The sequence below is a fragment of the Pseudopipra pipra genome, chromosome 14, assembly GCF_036250125.1.
Source record: "Pseudopipra pipra isolate bDixPip1 chromosome 14, bDixPip1.hap1, whole genome shotgun sequence".
Lineage (NCBI taxonomy): Eukaryota > Metazoa > Chordata > Aves > Passeriformes > Pipridae > Pseudopipra > Pseudopipra pipra.
This window is the reverse complement of record NC_087562.1, coordinates 10,888,078-10,905,916: the sequence shown is the minus strand read 5'-3', so window position 1 is coordinate 10,905,916 and position 17,839 is coordinate 10,888,078. Positions and strand designations below refer to the sequence as shown.

The following is a 17,839-nucleotide window of genomic DNA, read 5'->3' as shown; positions in this document are numbered from 1 at the left end:
CTCTATATTTGGCTGCAGAAACATTTATTTAACTGTTTTTAAACTTTCAGAAGTCTTTTACCTGTCAACCTGGTCTTTCCTCCAGTAGTTTCAGTTGTCCCAGAGGAGTTCTTGATAGTCACCAATGGAATTTTTTCAGTTCTGGGTAATTGCAGCTGAAATACAACTGCAGGGAATGAATTTTTCCATTAATATGAAAGTCATTTTCATGCTACAAGGAAAAGACAAGATGCACAGCAGCTGTGCCAGCCAGATCCTTACCGGCTCACTCCACAGCATCTCACTGCCCATCACCCACCTTTCGTACAGTGCAGGAGGTGGCCACCAATGACAGAACATCAATAACTGAAATTTCTCTTCAGCTCTTGAACACATGCATGTCACTCTACCCATTTTCTACTGGTAACATTTTTTTAAAAGGATAAATACTGAGTTTACTTTATAGGTAAAAACAATCCCATTAACTCTCAGGGCTGAAGGAATATGCCTTCTATTCATGGGAATCTTCATCAAAATAATTGTAAAACCAAACACGTTTCAGGAAGTTTTTTATTTCACGGTAAAAACAAAAGTTTGTTCTTTAAAACAGATATCTAATTCCAGATGTCATTAGCTCTTCAAATTAGATATAGTGCCATTTTTTCCATTTAAGAAAAAAAATAATGCTGTAAGGAAGATTTTTCTACTAAGATTTTTTCCTCAATGTTAAGTTTCACAGTTCGCTCTCGGAAGGACTCCTGAAAACAATTACTTAAATACAGTTTTTTCTTAAGTTGAACTTTTTCTGTGGTTGAATACAGCTCTCATATTACATAGTTCCGGTTCTGATGAGAAATTAGTCATCCTCTTTTTTCATAACACAGTTTCTAACTTCCCCAAGTACACCATGCACAGCACACCAAGCCAGCAGTCCTTTAAAACTGCATCAAAACCCAACTCCTTCCCCTTTGAAAGCTGCAGCTCTTCCTGCCACTTCTGCAAATGAGGTTGAGTTGAAGTTACACCCAAGCGAGTTACCAGCCTGACAAGGCAACATGTAAACAAAATCATTTCAAAATGCTGTTACATCTATTTTCTTTCATAGATAACTTACATCTACATTCTACTAGTTCTGGGAACAGAAGCATTTCAGAGCCAGCTCTATTTATAGGCATAATGCACTTTTCAAAATAGATTCATGAGACAAATGGTCACTTCACCTAACAGGACATCAGACTGCTGAAAGGAGCCTTTGACACATGCATGGTCCCTATAAAACAATAAATAAATATCTCATAACAAATGCTTGCTAAGCACCTGTGACTACAAATACACAACATACAAGAGCAGCTAAAGCTGTTTGAAAGTTTATTCAACTACAACACTGACTACAACAAGACACCACGTAAGATGCTTTCTTCTTCAGCAGAGCCCACTTGTGAACTAGACAACCTCAAACTAAGGTTTTCTAACATGCTGTTTTCTGTTGGAGACCTACTACACACATAGATTTGACCTACAAAACTGACAAAGGCTACAAGCACAATTTTTAATCCACAGTTGGACAATATTTAGATTTGTTCCTGTCTTGAAACATAGTCACTTCATCTTCTAAAGAAATTACACAGTAATTAGAAAGCAGCAGTGATGCATAGGACTGCTTAAACACTTGTCCAGGAGGGTCAGTACTAAACCCAGAAACATTAGTAAATGCTGCTCTGTTTAGAAGGGTAAGGCTTAACCAAACAGGTGCAGTACTCACTGATCACTGCGCTGTCCAGCCCTACTGTATGTGGGGAGGAGGGGAGAATCCATCTTTAATTAATACACATAATTGGGCAAAAGATGTTAGCCTTACAAAATACTATCTCCACCAACAGAAAACAGATTAAGAGATTGCAGAAAGTAGAAAAATGTCAATTTAGAAATCAGCAAAAGCCACTAAGCTTAAAAACTTTACAGACTAAGCTAAACTAACTTACAGTAAGTCCATTTCTGTGATGATCGGATGAATGCTCAACTCATACTTTAAGCATTGGGGCTCTGCTGAAACATTTCCATTATGAATATTTTTTTTCCATACATCCTTTTGTTACCTTCAAAAAGTTTGTTTCATAAACTGCATTGCCTTTAAAAGGTATAGAAACCAGCCAGTGTCTGGTAGAAACAAAAATTAAAAAAAACCCAAACCACACCTCAAACACAGTTCTGTTAATACAGTATCTGCTACTGTTTCTAATACTATCTTAATAATTCTGTTCTTCAGTTTCCCAGCAATTCAGAACAGATTATTTTTTCTTCCCTAAGTACCCCAAGAACACAGTCAGCGTGCAGAATTACTGCCAGTGTCAGCAACACCAGGGGCTGTCAGAGCCTGTCTATCACTTAAACTGCAGGTGCCCCACACTCCTCAACATCCCGTGGATTTTTTGAAATTTAAAGTCAAAAATTTTAAGACTTATATGTGACTGAATAAAATGTACATGCAGATACTAAACAAAGAGACACAGAAGGAGAACATGTAATATAATGTAAACATGCTGAACTAGATGAAAGTTATTTCCAAACAGCTCTTGGTCACGAAAACGTTTGTGTAACACAAGGTACTTCTGCAGAGAAGGCACGGATGATAAAATGACCAGATACTGTGCAATGTGGGTCTTTCCCCAAAGGGGCTCAGCACAGTGGTCATATGATACATTTGAGTTTATTTGCATTCCTCTTCCCATTATTCAGCTGTCTTCTGTGAATCTGTTCAGCATTAGAAGCAGGATATGCAGTGCCCACGGTATCACTGCACATGCCTGGTCAAACACAATACTGAAAACGAAATGGAATGTTTTAACATGGTAATGAGTTCCACAGTGCATCCACACGTGTTGTTACTGGAGCTGTTAAGACTCCCACAGTGCAGGTAAGGAAAGAAGCTGACTGAAAATGCTTCATGGCAATTCCAGGTAAGTCCTCAAATTATTTCAGGAAAAGGTAGTTTTTTTCAGACTGATTGTTGTGTGTCTTCTAGGAAGTTTTCAGAACTCTTCTGTATTAAAAAAAATTATCTTGAGATGTAGAAGAGATAGGAACAGTACATACATGTTTTTAGAATAAAGTCCTTCACATAAGGAGGGAAATTCTAAGTCTTCACAGAAGGGAGGCAGTTCTAAGTCTATTTTGATTAACTTCATTGTAGCCTCAGTTCAGTCCCATACCTTGGAATTTGGCTGTCTCAGTGCAAACAAAGTAAGTCCTCAGTTCTCCCTTGCCTTTGACATTAATGAGTCCCCTACATTCACATGAGTATCCCAACTCCTGTAGTATTTTGCTTGTTTCTTCTGTGACCTTTGTGTGAAAAGAATTAGAAACTATTGTGAAATTGTTCTGATTATTCACATAAAACAAAAAAAAATCCACAACCAATTAGAAATAGTTCCTTAGACATTCCAAGGCTCATAGGTTTACCTGGATTTTCCCAAGCTCCCCCGTGCTCTCCATCCGGCTGGCAACATTAACAGTGTTGCCCCAGATATCGTACTGAGGTTTCCGGGCACCAATCACACCAGCAATCACAGGGCCGTGATTGATCCCTGCACAAACAAAAGCAGGTGTCATTACTGAGGTAGAAGGTGGTGTGACATACAGCTTCATTATTAGATGTAGCTTCAGGGTCAAAAAAAAAATCCAACCCAAAACTTAACTCTGCGACACATTTCTGGCAGTCAGTATCAGCACTGTTCTATAAATAGCTGTACTGAGGCTCCGGAGATGTGAAGTGACTCACTCCTTGTAAAATGGGAAGTCTGAGAAAGAGCTGGGGCACAATTCATGCTGAAGCAAAATTCTTCCTTTTCTACTTTTGTTATATAAAAATAAACATTTGTATAATGGCAATACTGTCTTTAATCAGCAGTCACTAACAGGGTACTTCACTCTTCATCCGTACCTTTCACTTCCTCCAAACTCAACCAGCTGCAGTCTTCCTGCTGCTCCCTCCAGTGATGAGAAAAGCCCATCCGTGGAGGAGCTTGGCATATTTGAAAAGCTGAGCAGGCAGTACTACCTTTTGGCACCCAGCCCTTGACCTACGTGATCCTATCTCATGTCCCACTGTGCTGGGTTCAGCGCTCACGATCCTCGCGGGCGGGACGTACCGATGCGCAGGCGGAAGTTGTTGAAGGAATGTCGGTTGATGCCATCCAGTTTACTCATCAAGGCAATTCCATATTCCACCATAATCCCAATGTGGGCATGCTGTCTCTCCCTATCCTGTGCAAGTCATAACACATGTTAATGATTGAATTACCACACAGAAGGCTGTCTCAGGCTACAATTCCAAAGCAGCACTAGTAGTGACCAGAGTATGTACTTATAAGGAGGAGACCATTCATCCTTCTAACTGCAGAATTGCACAGTGCAACAAACATTCAAAATGCCTTTTTAAAACTACAATAAATTCAACTGGAATGGCTACGAGGCAACAAGCATGACATGATTAAATTTTATAAAACATTACTATCTGTCCTTTAGGATTTCAGCTTTAATTTTACTTGTTTTGGGTATATTGTTACATATGTTTTAATGTCATATACAAATTTCCTATAGTGGAAGTGAGCCCAAGTACAGAATTTGGTTTTACTTCTGGGTGACAAACAGTTTCAGACCTAACATGGCACTTGAGGATTCTCTTTTTGTGCCAGTTATCAGGGATCACAAAAAGCTTACTGTCCGGTTGGTGGCCTTTTCTTTGGCTCTCATTCTTTGCCTCCCCTATTATTAGAGCTACTCTGCTATGCATCTAGAGATGTTAAGTTACTGGAATCAAAGATTCAAGGTGCCAAAAGTATGATGGGGTTACAAACTTAATACCTCCTTTGGAAAAAAAATAGAACCAGAAGATAAATAGTGAGTTCTGCAGGAGACAATATACTTTTATCATCTTTTTCCACATCTCAGGAGGTCACTCTTGGTGATTTACTTTCTCTTTTGTATCACATTACGGTTTTTTACTTTGAAACACAGCTATGTACCCACAGAATACTGAAGGCAGCTTTCAGAGACAACATACCTGGTTGTTCTCCTGGCCTGGTGTAACACTGAGACCAGCTGCTGCCATGTAAGTGCTTCCAATCGTTTTTATTTTTTCAACACCACTAAATTTAGGTTTTAGCAAGAGCTGTTTAAATGGAAAGAAAATAAAAACTTGAGACATTAATACCATATTTCAGTGTAGTATTTATCCAGAAATCTTATACTCTACAATAAACATTAAAACATCTCTAGAAATACTATCACTGACATGAAGGTTAGATAAAGTACTGAAGATTGGTTTCACAGTTTTTCTTTACCTGCTCACAGGAGAAATAGAATCACTGAAGTACTGAAATAAAGTCCTTAAATTCCAGACTTTCAAACTATACTTCTAATGGATTAGATGTTGTACTTGAAAATCCCTGCCAGATAGGAACATATCCTTTAAGATTGCAGGGCTGAAGTCAGAATATTAGTTCAGTGTAAAAATGTTTTTTCCTCTTCTAATGCTGACAGATCTAGTGAAACATTTATTTTGCAGCAAATATGTAATCCAGTGCATTTTGAGCTTAATTACCTCATCAAAGTCAGCAATGATTTCATTTAACAGCCGCAAGCATTCCAGGCCTTCTTTATTGACATCACATTCCGTGTAAAACACCTTAAAATCTGGTACTGATGCAAACATGACACAGACACAATCATAGGATTGATGGTACCAGTCCTACAGGAAAACAATATATCCACACATTGTCAGCAGTCACATCCCACCACAGGTATTCAAACCCATGACAATTGTTTCTAATCAGTAATCAAATTACAGTTTCTCTATGAAGCCAATAATAGCACTTTACAGTGGGCATCTCCTATTTTTATCAGAAACATTAACAAAGTTGTATATGCCTAAGGAAAAGTTGATACCTTAAAGATATCTTAAAGATTCTCATCTATTTGGACATTGTCAGCCTCCTGACACACAGGAATATTCACTCTGATGACATGCTGGCAGAATAAGATGAGATGTCTAAAAAAAAAATCCTTATCAATGAACTTGTCACTGGGGTTGCTACCAAGGAGATACTGTCTGTTCCTCAACTCACTTCTCAAAAAACTAGGACGTATCCTCTCTGATAAAATATGGTCTTTGGAAAGCAGTAAATCCTTTTTCAACATTTGCCAAACTTAAACGGTGTCCTGAAGCCAAACTTCAGGGACTGCCACCAACAGCCTGCAATTTTTTTTGAGGCTCTCTGATTAGCAGGTTCTTGGGTTCACAAAGGTCTTGGGATACAAACAGGCTTCTGTGGGCTTGTTCACATCACAAGTTATGTCACAGAGGTCCAATTTACTGTCCTTCACAGAGCAGAGACTCAACATACCTCATTTCGTTTTTCACCAATGAAATATGCAGCAACATGTGCTGGAAGTACATTTTCCAGCAAAAGCCTGTTAACATTCTCCATAGTTTCAAATTGTTCATGTTCTTTTTTAAACTTATTCTTCCACAGACAATCCAGTCGACAGTAATAGTCAATCTGCAAAGAGACCAAATATGAAAAATTAAATCCATAAAATATCTCACTGGAAAATATCAGTCAATTTTTTCAAAAAGCACGTATAAAGCATATATTTTAAAAAGCATATATAAAAAGAAATAGAGTTTCTTCAAGGCCTTTTGAGCCTATATAGTTGTGAAAGATGTGCTTTGAGAACAAAGGTCAGAAAAATATGAAGCAGCCAGTAAGACCGAATGCCACTTTTTACCATCAAGTGTATTTACCAAAATGACACATTAATACTCTGGTGATTATTGTTATCTTTAATTGCTGCCTTGATTTAGAATGAAAATTGGCATATAAATACAAATAGATCTAAACTGGAAGAATCAGGAAGTTCTCACTTCTGTGATGCAAACACTATTGAAATGTTCCCATCCTTTCACATTAACAAATTCTGCATTACCTATAACTTATTCCAAGTAAGTACATTATCTACAACCAAGACCAGAATATTAAAATAAGATGAAAATATACACTAATTTAGAGCACAATTTCATGGAAATTCATGGAACAACACTTTTGCATTTTATTTAAATCAACTTGTTGCAAGTAAAAGAACTGAGCAATGGCGTTTTAAATACATACCTGTTTTGCAAGTAAAATGAGGGTTATGTAGAACAGAACCAGATATAAATTAGTCATTATTCTCGGCTCTTTGATGAAAAACCTGAAAACAAGAAAGCAATACAAAGTTATCTGTATCCTTTTAATCTACGTGATTAAGGGTAAGGGAAGGGGGTGTCTGTTCAGACATAAACCACAATGTCACTGTTCATTTGTGCCAGTGGCTGCCTGGGTACAGGTCCTCTCCTAACAAGGAGAAAGGATTATCAGTCAGCCCAGCACATGGGCTGCATTTCACATAAGGACACACTGGGTGCTGAAACCTTGTTAAGTAGCTGTTGAAGTGAGATGTTCAAGTAAACATGATTTTATCTAAATGGAGCCATCTTAATTTCCAGCAGACTTGAGTTTCAGCTTCCACCCCACCTCACAAAAACACAGACAACAAAACCTTAAAGGAGGAAAACAAACTTTCTTATTTGTGGAAGGAAAGACAATGATACCTGTATCTGAGACACCACTCATATTTTATAGTAAGATCAGTCTTAGCCATCTATTAATTTCTACAAATGCAAACTAAATTCTCGTCATATGAATAATTAAGAGGCTAAATTAAGAGCTCACTCAGGCTTTTTTAAGGTGTGCTGACAGCTCACAGCCTCTGCAAAATAAACTTATTCCAATCTTCAGAGGAATCTGAGAAAGGCTTACAAATGAACAGTAAAACCTTTGCACATGATTTCTCTTAAGTATTTTCAGTTTCTTCAATTAGATCAGGTAGATTGCTGTTACTTTTCAAGATACACACATTTAGTAAGGTAAATATATGAAGTTCACTATTCTATTGACTTGCAAGGTCTCACAAGAACAGCTTGAGCATCAGACTTTTAGCAAGGCTTTTCTTCATAGCTTATCAGAAGATCAACCTTATTATGAGATTAACAAGAATCCCTAGTCTTTAAAGTAAGATAAGGATTCCAGGGATCTCAGAAGCCACATTACAGATTTTTTCAGAAAACACACACTTTGTTTAAAAAGAAAAGGAAAAAAAGTGATATTGTCTAATATGATTTCCCTGTCATTAACTTTACAGAAAGGTTTGCAATGTTTGACTTACATGATTTTGATATTGCAATATTCCAGTAGGTGTACAAAAATCTAACACCTCCTTTAATGAAACATTAAATAAGAAATTTCCCACTGCACCTGGTGCTGTTGCCATAGAAGCTCGAGTTTCTCTGCTGAGGGGTGTTAAAAAGGATGAGGTAGACAGTCACAGCAATGGACAGGAGGAGAACTTTGAGTTCGAAGCTCATTTGAAGAAACACCGAGCAAGCGATGAACCCCAATATACAGCAGTAAGCATAATACTGTAAAAGAAAAATTTAAAGAGCAGTTGCATTATTCAGACTTTATGCCTAAGACATGTTCAAACCACAGCAAATACTCTGAGTTCATGGTCACTGTAATTTAAACAGAAGAAATTACATCACTTGCTAAATACACTTCTTTTTAATGGGACTAAAAGGCTGAATTTAATACTTTTTTTAGTTTAGTTTTTTTAATTTTTCAGGGGCAAACAAAAGGATTTAAACAAAAAACATCACACCAACATAAGCAAACAATGCCAGATAAAAACTGAAGAGTGTTGTGAATTTATCTTCTGAAGTCTATTAATTTAAGCAATTATTTATTTAAGGTTCAAGACAGCGAATCAGCTCTGAACCAGGAACTCCAGCCTTCTAATCCTATTTTGAATGTGCTCTCCCACTGTAACCTTAAGCAGATACCTCATTCCCATCTCCCCTCCTTGTAAATGTGAAGACCGTGACCTGGTATCCAACCTTAGACACAGCTCATTCATAAGAACTTTGATGCTAACAAGCATTATCAAGCTAGGGCCATTATCCAGTGGAATTACTGAGCACTTTCCCAGAGGAATCCCAGTTCAGGTGTGGTGTCCCAGCTCAGGATGCAGCTGGCAGCACCGAACGTGTCGGGTGGTACAAAGCACGCGGCGCAGACGGGGCTGGTCCCTGCAGCCACAGGCACGGGTGTGAGCTGCTGAGCTGGCACACTTCAGTCCACAGACTGCTCCACAATTACCTCACCTTCTGCTCCTCGAGAATTCACTTCTCTTTATGCACAAAGCACAGTTTTCCCACATATAACAGCACAGACCTACCACAGAATTGTGAGATTCTTGGCTAAGCAGTTTCTGCTGAAGTGAATGAAGCCAGAACTGCTAATCAGGGCCCATATGAAACAAATTGTACCAACTCTGTCATCCTAAAGGCATTGAGTGTAACCTCCAAAAGGTGACAGACACTCACTTGGAAGCCAAACCTCTGAAAAAGAAACCACTACATAGAGAACCGACACAGCTCTGTCAGCCACTCAAACTCTTTCACTCTATCAAGATACTTTGCTGGGACACTTGCAAGTACAGCTCTCATCTTTCAGACTCAAACATCACCATCCTGTTCTACTGCTTTTCCTTTAAATTCTTTTAAGGCTTTTAAGTCTGAAATCTACAAAACTGCCAAGCCAGATTTTATTCAGCACAGCAACAGCAGCTGAACAATACTGATTTCACGAAGAACTTTTCTGCTGTCAGTTACCTAAAAGTTGCCTTTCATACAGCAACAGAACTTGCTACTTGTAAGTAAATATACACAATATTAAAAAATATGGCTTTTAAAGTAACATGTAAACTACTTACAGTTTCCTCAATGCAGGACTGAGTTGTGTTTCCAAAAGGCTGATTTACAGACATGCAAAAACAAAAAATTACAGGATGAGCACAGTGTGTATTTTATATGCACTTGTCACAAGCACAATAAGAAGGGTCCTCACGCAATCTGCTGTACATCATATAAAAACACGTCCATCATCTAAGGGGTGGCCAGGTGATAGAGGAATATCCCAAACATTTGCATGATCTCAAAACAGAATGCTACTTTGGAATTAAAGAGACAAAAGGGGGAACCCTCAGAAATAATTCTTTAGTGTCACCAGCAAGTGCTGAATTTAGCCTTGCAGAAATGCCAGAGAACACCTTTCAAACATGTTGAAAGACCAAAATAAGACAAGGCTTCAGTTTTATACATGAGTACTCCAGACTTTTGAGAATCACTAAAGAATGCACTGGAAAGCCATAGTTAATGATAGAAAATATCCTTCAAAACTGCCTTTGTGGCATGAGTAAGGCTTAATGTTCAACAATTTTAAAAAAAATCTATTTTTATAAAAATATGAAAATACATTAAAATGTTGCCATCCATCTGTATTATAGGAGTTGGAATTCAATGATCCTTGTGGGTCTCTTCCAAATCAGGATATTCTATGATTCTGTACCCACCAGCCAAGACTCATTTCATTTTAATCTTAGAAATTAAGACAGTACTCTACTCACATAGGTGGTAGCACACAGGTCATTTGATCCAGTAAAGTTTGCAGGTTTGTTCTTTTCAGTAGTCTTGATTTATGTGGGGGAAAAAAAAAGGAAAGACATCAACAAAACCACTGTGCAAACTTGTTAGCAGGTAGTCACTGATTTTGAGGTTTTTCTCCATATTATACAGAGTCCTGATCTGGTTGCCTTTTCAGGGCTACTGAAGAGATGTTGAAATACAGTGGTATCCCTTGTAGCTGTATTAAATATGTCCACACACAAGGTGCAAGAAGGCTAAAATTTACCAATTCAGGGTGAAGTTTTACATCATGGCTAGGTTAATCTAACAGCTATCTGGCACAAACATGGTTTTGTCTCAACCCCCAGTTTCACAGCTGCTGTTCCTGTTTTCTTTTAGGCTGTCTCTGGTGGTGTTCACATGACACCACTGTGAGTCAATTCAAGGACCCAAGCCAGGAGGAAAAACACCCTACAAAAGAAAATTAAGCATTTTCTGCAGTATTGCTTAAAAGAGAGCCAACCTCTATTCTTCTCTTCCTTATTCACATTACTACCAGTGAGTGCAAACACCACAGTGAACTGCTTAAAGTGCCACCTGCCACAGCCAAACATTTAAAGACACATTAAAAAAAAAAAGGAAGACCATCTTAGTGATGAGGGTTACAATCAAGAGTTATTATAAATGCCATCTTGAAAGCAAGAAAAGGTGGTGTAAACTAGAACTCAAGTCTATCACATGTACTTCCAGTTCTAGAAGTTGAAAGGCTTTACACGACCTCATGCATTAAGTGTATCATGCCCTGTGCAAACCAAAAGCAGCAAAAAGCTGATACTTGATGAAAAGAACATAGGAGGTTACTCAAACTGTGGATGTTACAATAGGTCACAGAATAATGTGATTACTTACCAAATTAAAAATGGCTATAATCAGCAAGGCAGCTATAGTGATGACTGCTAAAGGAAGCCTAAGTAAAGGCATTGTTTCCACCTTTTCTGAGACAGCACAAAGATGGCGCAGGAAAGGCCACTGGTCTGAGCAGCACTTCTGGAAACAACATTAATTTGTTTCAGTAACACAAATAACACTTAGATATGTGGAAATAAATATTTCTAAATATTTTTTCTCTCCATGAGAATGTCAAAAGTCTTCATTGGAATCCTGTTTTGAAGCTTTGAATCCAGTCATTCAGAGTCAATGTCTAACACGTTTCCCCGACAGAAAACAGAGAAAATGCTTCCTTACTTCAAAGAGAGTGGGTGCTAAAATTTTCTGGATTTGTGCTTTAAAAATACAGAATTATGATCTGATTGAAAGTTCTAGAGAAAAGTTAATAAATATGCAGTGACAATTTATGTTGTATTTTTTTAGTTATAGAGCTATGATGTTATATTTGGAACATCATTTTTCAGATGACCGAATCAAAAACAATCATGGACAGTCCCATTCTTGCCATCCTTATATTCTTCCGTTGTTGCTAAAGAGAAAAACATCCAGTAAAGTAAATACTTTTAATGATTGCAAGCATTATTCAAGGATGTTACAGCAAAACGCTCTCAGCATAAAATTTAAGTCTGATGCAACTGCAGTCTTGGAATTTTCTTTTTTTCTCCATGTGTTTTTACAATGTAGAAACCATATGTGCATGTACATACACACACCTCTCTCTCTACTTAGACAGATATGCAAAAATCCATCCATATACATATAAAAAAACCACCATACCTAAAATCCATACATCTATCTAACCGTACTTTTAAATGAATCATAAATATTTATCCCCTGCAATTTTATCTTTTTTTTCTTTCTCCTTTACACAGGTTGAACCTGGCTCTCTAAGAGATCATTTCCTTCTGTGGCAGTTTTCCTGGGAGACCTCCATCACCCCAGCAGGATGGTGGTGGCATGTTCTCAGCAGCACTTCAGAATTCCCTCCTACCCCTGGTCTAGCACAGCACAGATTTGATGAGTGTAAGGAACTCTCTAAAATCCCTTCTCTCTTGAACTGCAGAAGGACCTTTTTCACTTTGTACTGTTGAACTCTGTCACTTTGGGCTGTGTCTCTATATATTTTTAAACAGTAATGGCATATATTTAATAATGCAAAGAAAAAGTAACTACAAATGTAAAGTGTCCTAGTTGATGTAGTGGTGAATTTGGAATTCTAACAGCTATTAAATTGTTGCCAATAAATTATTCACATGTTTGTAATTTTCATTACACTTTATAAATTATTATGAAAACTAATCTTGGATTCAAACTGATTTTGATTTTAACACTATTTCCAGTATAGAAAATATCAGTATTTACAAAAACCATTACCATCATTGACAAACATAAAAATAATTTAAAAAAAACCCAACCCTACCTCCTGCCTCTTACCCATCTATTCTGGCACCCAAATAATTCCAAATTACAGTGCAAATTTTCAGACATGAAAATGTATCTCAGGCAATGGAATCTTCTGGTAACCTGAGATTCAAGACTCCTATAACTCCTGTTGAAATTAACACCTTAATTCATCATCCTAAAAGATAGACCAAGTAGCTAAATTATATCCATCCTCTTTTGAAAACAGGAAATTTTCTAAAGACAAAACTTACCATACATTTCTCAGCAAAGCACAGAAATAAAATAAGCACAATGATGACTGCAACAATTCCAAAGGAAATTCCCAGTTTTGCAGTTCTAGAGGAAAAGAAAACATTAAACACAGGAGGTTTAAATATCATTCTTCTTCTAATAGCACTAGATGATCAAAACATTACACAGGTTACTGTTGCACAATCACTGCTTCAAGAGATTCTACCCCTGATGTCCCAAACCACTGCCCTGTGCATAAACCACAGGTAAACTGCACTGCAGCAGCCATGAGAGACAAACATGCCTTAAATTTGAGGATTATCAAGAATCTGCTTTCTCAGAGGTATGAGAAGAAGCTCAAAAGTTCCCTGCCCTGAAGACAAAAGGAGCACTGAGCACAATTTAGCTATGTCCCATTTTCCTACTGCTCAAAGTGCTTACAGCCAACTATTCTTATAAAATAATATTTCTCACTTAACTGACCAGATCCCTGTGTGTACTAAGCAAACTAAATATTAAAGAAATATTTCTGTTTTATTTTCATACTGATATCAAGGCTCTTACGCCAACAACATGAATGCACTCCTTTATTAAAGGGTAAATTAATCCTAAGAGGTTTATGTTTCTTGTATATAAACCCTCAGGAACTCCAAAAAGGTCCATGCACACGAGTTTCACCTCAGCTATTGGTTAATTTTAACTATGAATAATTAAAATCCCATCACTTACTTTGGCATGATAAGCATCTGTATCACAAATATACAGAGGAACACAAAACTGGCACATGCGAAGTAACTCTTCAGTTTTAGGATAGGAATGGTGCGATACTGAAACACAGATCAGGATAAACGTTCAGGAGAATTCCAGGGTGGGGCTTTTTCAATTCTATTACATTTTTGTGATGACACACTTATCTAAGTTTATACTGTACTGTTAAAAATATACCTAGAACTGAAAGAGAAAAAAAGAAAACTACCAGAAAAAAAAAAAAAGAAAAGAAAGAAAAAAAGAAAAAAGAAAAGCATTTGAAAACCTGTCAAGAAAAACATCCCAGTTCAAAGGACAATTTCCAGCTAGATGGAAATCCAGCAAGTGTGTAAATCAGCACTTCACAGATACCCACAGTTCAAATCCTTATCAAAAAAGGACATACAGAGAAGTAAACCTAAAGTGTATATACACACCCACACCAGTAACAGCAGTACAGTACAGCACAGCAAAGTAAATTAAAGAGCAGTTATTCAAACAGAAAAAGCACACTGTACCTGACAAATACCAGCATTATATCTACAATGAAACAACCACAGAAAGCAAAGTATATTTTCGTTATGGATGCAAAATCCTTTTTTTTTCTTCCTTAAATCTCATTATTTTTGTGAGTAGTAGTTCATATAGTAAAATTGCCAAGCTCCCACTAACACCCTTTTGGCAAGAATTTAACCATAGATTAGAGACAATCTCCATTTATCTACAGAATTCACATTCTCAAGGAAGAATGACCAGCTCAAACGACTCATGCAATCTGCTTTCCACCAGTCACCAAAAACCTCTTCGGATGTGCAGTCACCTCCAGAACCCACTTTCAGAATGAAAACAGTCTCCAGCACATTTTTATGCTGCTCTGAAGCACAAATCAAAGACCAAAAATGATTATTTTGCTCTTACCAACCTCTTTTTCGAGACCAGGTTCTGCAAAAATCAGTGAAAATCCACAGAAGTCGTCAGATTTGCCACACCAGGGACTGCACCCAGAGAGACACGTGTTACAAGGAACACACAGCAGGCCAAGGACACAATGCAAAAACATCACTGTGGTCGAGACTCCAGAGTGCACAGGGTGGGGGTGCCACTCTCCTACACACATTTGACATTCTGCAAGGTTTTTCTGTTTCACAGCAGAACACATGAGTTATGTTTTTATGGAGCTGACAGGCAGATCCAGGGCCCTCACACACAACAGCATCTGCCAGTTACATGAAAAATGTAACTCCAAACCTTCCCTAAGGTTTACAAATAGGAAAGTATAATAGCAGATGTTAGAGATGGCTCACAGCCTCCAAAAACTTCCCCTAAATAATATCAGGCCTCTATGAGGAACAGCTGAGGTACAGTCTTGACAGAATTTAGATGAAAGAAAGAGGGTTTTCTTCTCAAATTCAGTGTTTTACATTTGATAGGAATTTAAATACTGTATTTTATATTAAAACAAAACAAAAACCCACCACCACTGCCAGTGTTTGTCTGCTTTTAAATGCAAATTTCCTGTCAAATGCACCACCTGCAGCTAACAGACCATTTGCCTTCAGTGAACCAGACACCAGAGCAACTTTGTTATTATGTCCAAAACTGTGTTTTGACTTTATACATAGTTTTTGTTCAGGACAACACTCCATTTCCTGACACTTCTTATTTTAATAAGGAGAACACAAACATTAACTTTCAATCCCATCCTACACTGCAGTTCAGCTCATTACTTTGGAACAGTCATAAGAAACAAAGCAATGATTTTGCTGTTTCTCAGTACTACACCACACTGAACAGCTTGAAAAACCACTGGCTTCTTGCTGTAATAAAGCAGTAATACTCTCATATTCACATTAAAACCGAAAAGAAACTAAGTAAAAAACAAAGACCAAAAAAAAAGATGGCAAGACAAAAATCCTGGTAATATTTCATTTTTGGTAAGTGTATTTTTTATATAGACTTAAATTGAAATGCAGGTTAATCTCAAAGAAAAGATTTAGAAAAAAATAAAATACTTCATACTTAGTTGAACTGAGGCCCTCAATGGTTGACATCATTTCATCATAAATATCTTCCTCTATCCTTCCCTTCTGAGATGAATTTCTGAGAACAAAATGAAGTCTCTGTCACAAAAGCTATTCAGAAACAACTCATGGCTACAGAGCACACTTTCTCAGCACATCAGTGGCGTAAGCTTCCAGGGAAAAACTAAACAAGAATGCTGCAAAACTGACAAGTAAGTACATCGATGGGCACTTTAGTAGGCATTTCTCCAGTTACTCAAAACATGCATTTTTCAATACAATGTTTTGATAAACTGAGGGAATGATTCAGCTCCTTACTTAACTCAGTGCTACAGGAACAATTGTAAGCATTTATACATATAGTGCCAATTCTTTATTACACTATAATGGCATATATTAATAATACTAAACAAAATATTGAAGAATATATATTTACTTGTAATATTTATATTTTCCAATAATATTACGTAAAACTGTTTATTTTGTGCTATAATATTACAAACAAGTCTGGCATCTGTGAGTGACTAAAAGCTGAGGTAGCACAAGCAGGTAAATATACACATGTATACAGTATATGAGCTGGTTTGGTCTGTTTTCCACTGCTCCTTAGGGCTCTCCCCTCCCAACTCCCTTCCATCCTGCTGCAGCCCATCGAGCAAAACGAAACCTCAGTGACTGAGGGGCCAGCAAGACAAGGAAGGAGGAAGCTCCTTTTACAGTCTGCTAACAATAACAACCATGAACTAAGAGAACTTTTAAAGGCCAAAGATTGAGCTTAACCTTTCTAACGCAGAAATACCACACACACAGCAATTAATCAACCAGAAGATCACATGCTTACAGCACACCGAACTGCCAGAGGAGCACAGGAGCACGTATTTGAAAAACAAAGAAGGTACTTGACAAACCTATCAGTTGTTCTCTGGCGCCCAGTGGAACACAAGGGTATTTCCTAAACAAAATAAAGAAAATAAGGTTTACTATGATTGTAGCTAGAGATTGGCGAAGTCTGAATATTGTTAAGTTCCAACAGAAAGAGGTGATGCCCAGATACCTTCTCAGTTCTGTGTACACATTTAACACTGAGAGTAACAGTAGGCATTGAGCCACAAAAATCATGTCATATTCTGAGTTTCACACCACAGACAGCAGGAGCAGTTTGCAGTTGTAGGTTGACAATCGCTACTTGAGGCCTCACCTTTCTTTGCCTTCCTTGTGAAGTTGAAGAGTCACTGCTCACACTCTCTCTGTGGTTCAGGTGGGCAAAGGGCCTGGCTGCTCCCCAGGACTCCAAATAACGTGTCATCCGAACAGATGCTCTCATCTTCAGCCCGTCGTTAACTCTTGTTTTAGGGAGGTGATTATTTGATATGCATTGTTTGGACTAACAGGAAAAACGAAAACACACTCATTTAGAAAACAGAGTAGTTTAAGACTATACAATCTTGCTATTTAGTAGGACTCTAAACACATCAGCAACATGTCAGCCAACCTCAATTCCTTTATCTCATTTAATTAATGTGAGCTAAACGAAATCACAGTGTACACAATGAATTTGCTTCAGCTGCCTTTACAAGCCTTCACTTGCAACACAGCAGCAGTTAAACTTCCAGGTTTATTCAGGATGATGCAAGGGATCTCAGGATCTTATGGACAGATAAAGTTTCCTTGCAGTCAGCACAACACCGGGGAAAAAGATTCCAGATTCCTGAGCAAGGGTGTATCAAAACAGTGGTTAGGAGAAGATCCCACAAATTACAGACTCCACATTAGATTATATCCCTGTGTCATGGGTGCTGAGTCAGGCAGTGTAGACAGGGTATACAGCAATACCATTGCAGGGCTACAAGGAAGCAAAAACTACAGAATAAACTGATACATCAGTGACCTGTTAGTCTCTAACATTTCACAAGCATCTTCAAGTTAGCAGAGACCTTTTTAATAGACT

General features: G+C 37.7%; 1 protein-coding gene across 1 annotated transcript in view; it reads right to left on the bottom strand.

The window, feature by feature from the left end:
- Positions 1-531: 531 nt before the first annotated feature.
- Positions 532-17,839, bottom strand: part of ADCY7 (adenylate cyclase 7) — a 59,476-nt gene continuing 42,168 nt past the window's right edge. The window contains exons 13-29 of the mRNA XM_064671149.1: positions 17,090-17,275; positions 16,800-16,843; positions 15,890-15,970; positions 14,793-14,865; positions 13,853-13,950; positions 13,144-13,228; positions 11,450-11,587; positions 10,543-10,605; positions 9,850-9,888; positions 8,334-8,497; positions 7,149-7,230; positions 6,384-6,539; positions 5,582-5,728; positions 5,042-5,149; positions 4,128-4,242; positions 3,439-3,563; positions 532-3,318 (exon numbers count right to left, since the gene is read on the bottom strand). Coding sequence (XP_064527219.1) covers positions 3,172-3,318; positions 3,439-3,563; positions 4,128-4,242; positions 5,042-5,149; positions 5,582-5,728; positions 6,384-6,539; positions 7,149-7,230; positions 8,334-8,497; positions 9,850-9,888; positions 10,543-10,605; positions 11,450-11,587; positions 13,144-13,228; positions 13,853-13,950; positions 14,793-14,865; positions 15,890-15,970; positions 16,800-16,843; positions 17,090-17,275 — 1,851 coding nt within the window. The 3' untranslated portion in view covers positions 532-3,171. The remainder of the gene's footprint in view (positions 3,319-3,438; positions 3,564-4,127; positions 4,243-5,041; positions 5,150-5,581; positions 5,729-6,383; positions 6,540-7,148; positions 7,231-8,333; positions 8,498-9,849; positions 9,889-10,542; positions 10,606-11,449; positions 11,588-13,143; positions 13,229-13,852; positions 13,951-14,792; positions 14,866-15,889; positions 15,971-16,799; positions 16,844-17,089; positions 17,276-17,839) is intronic.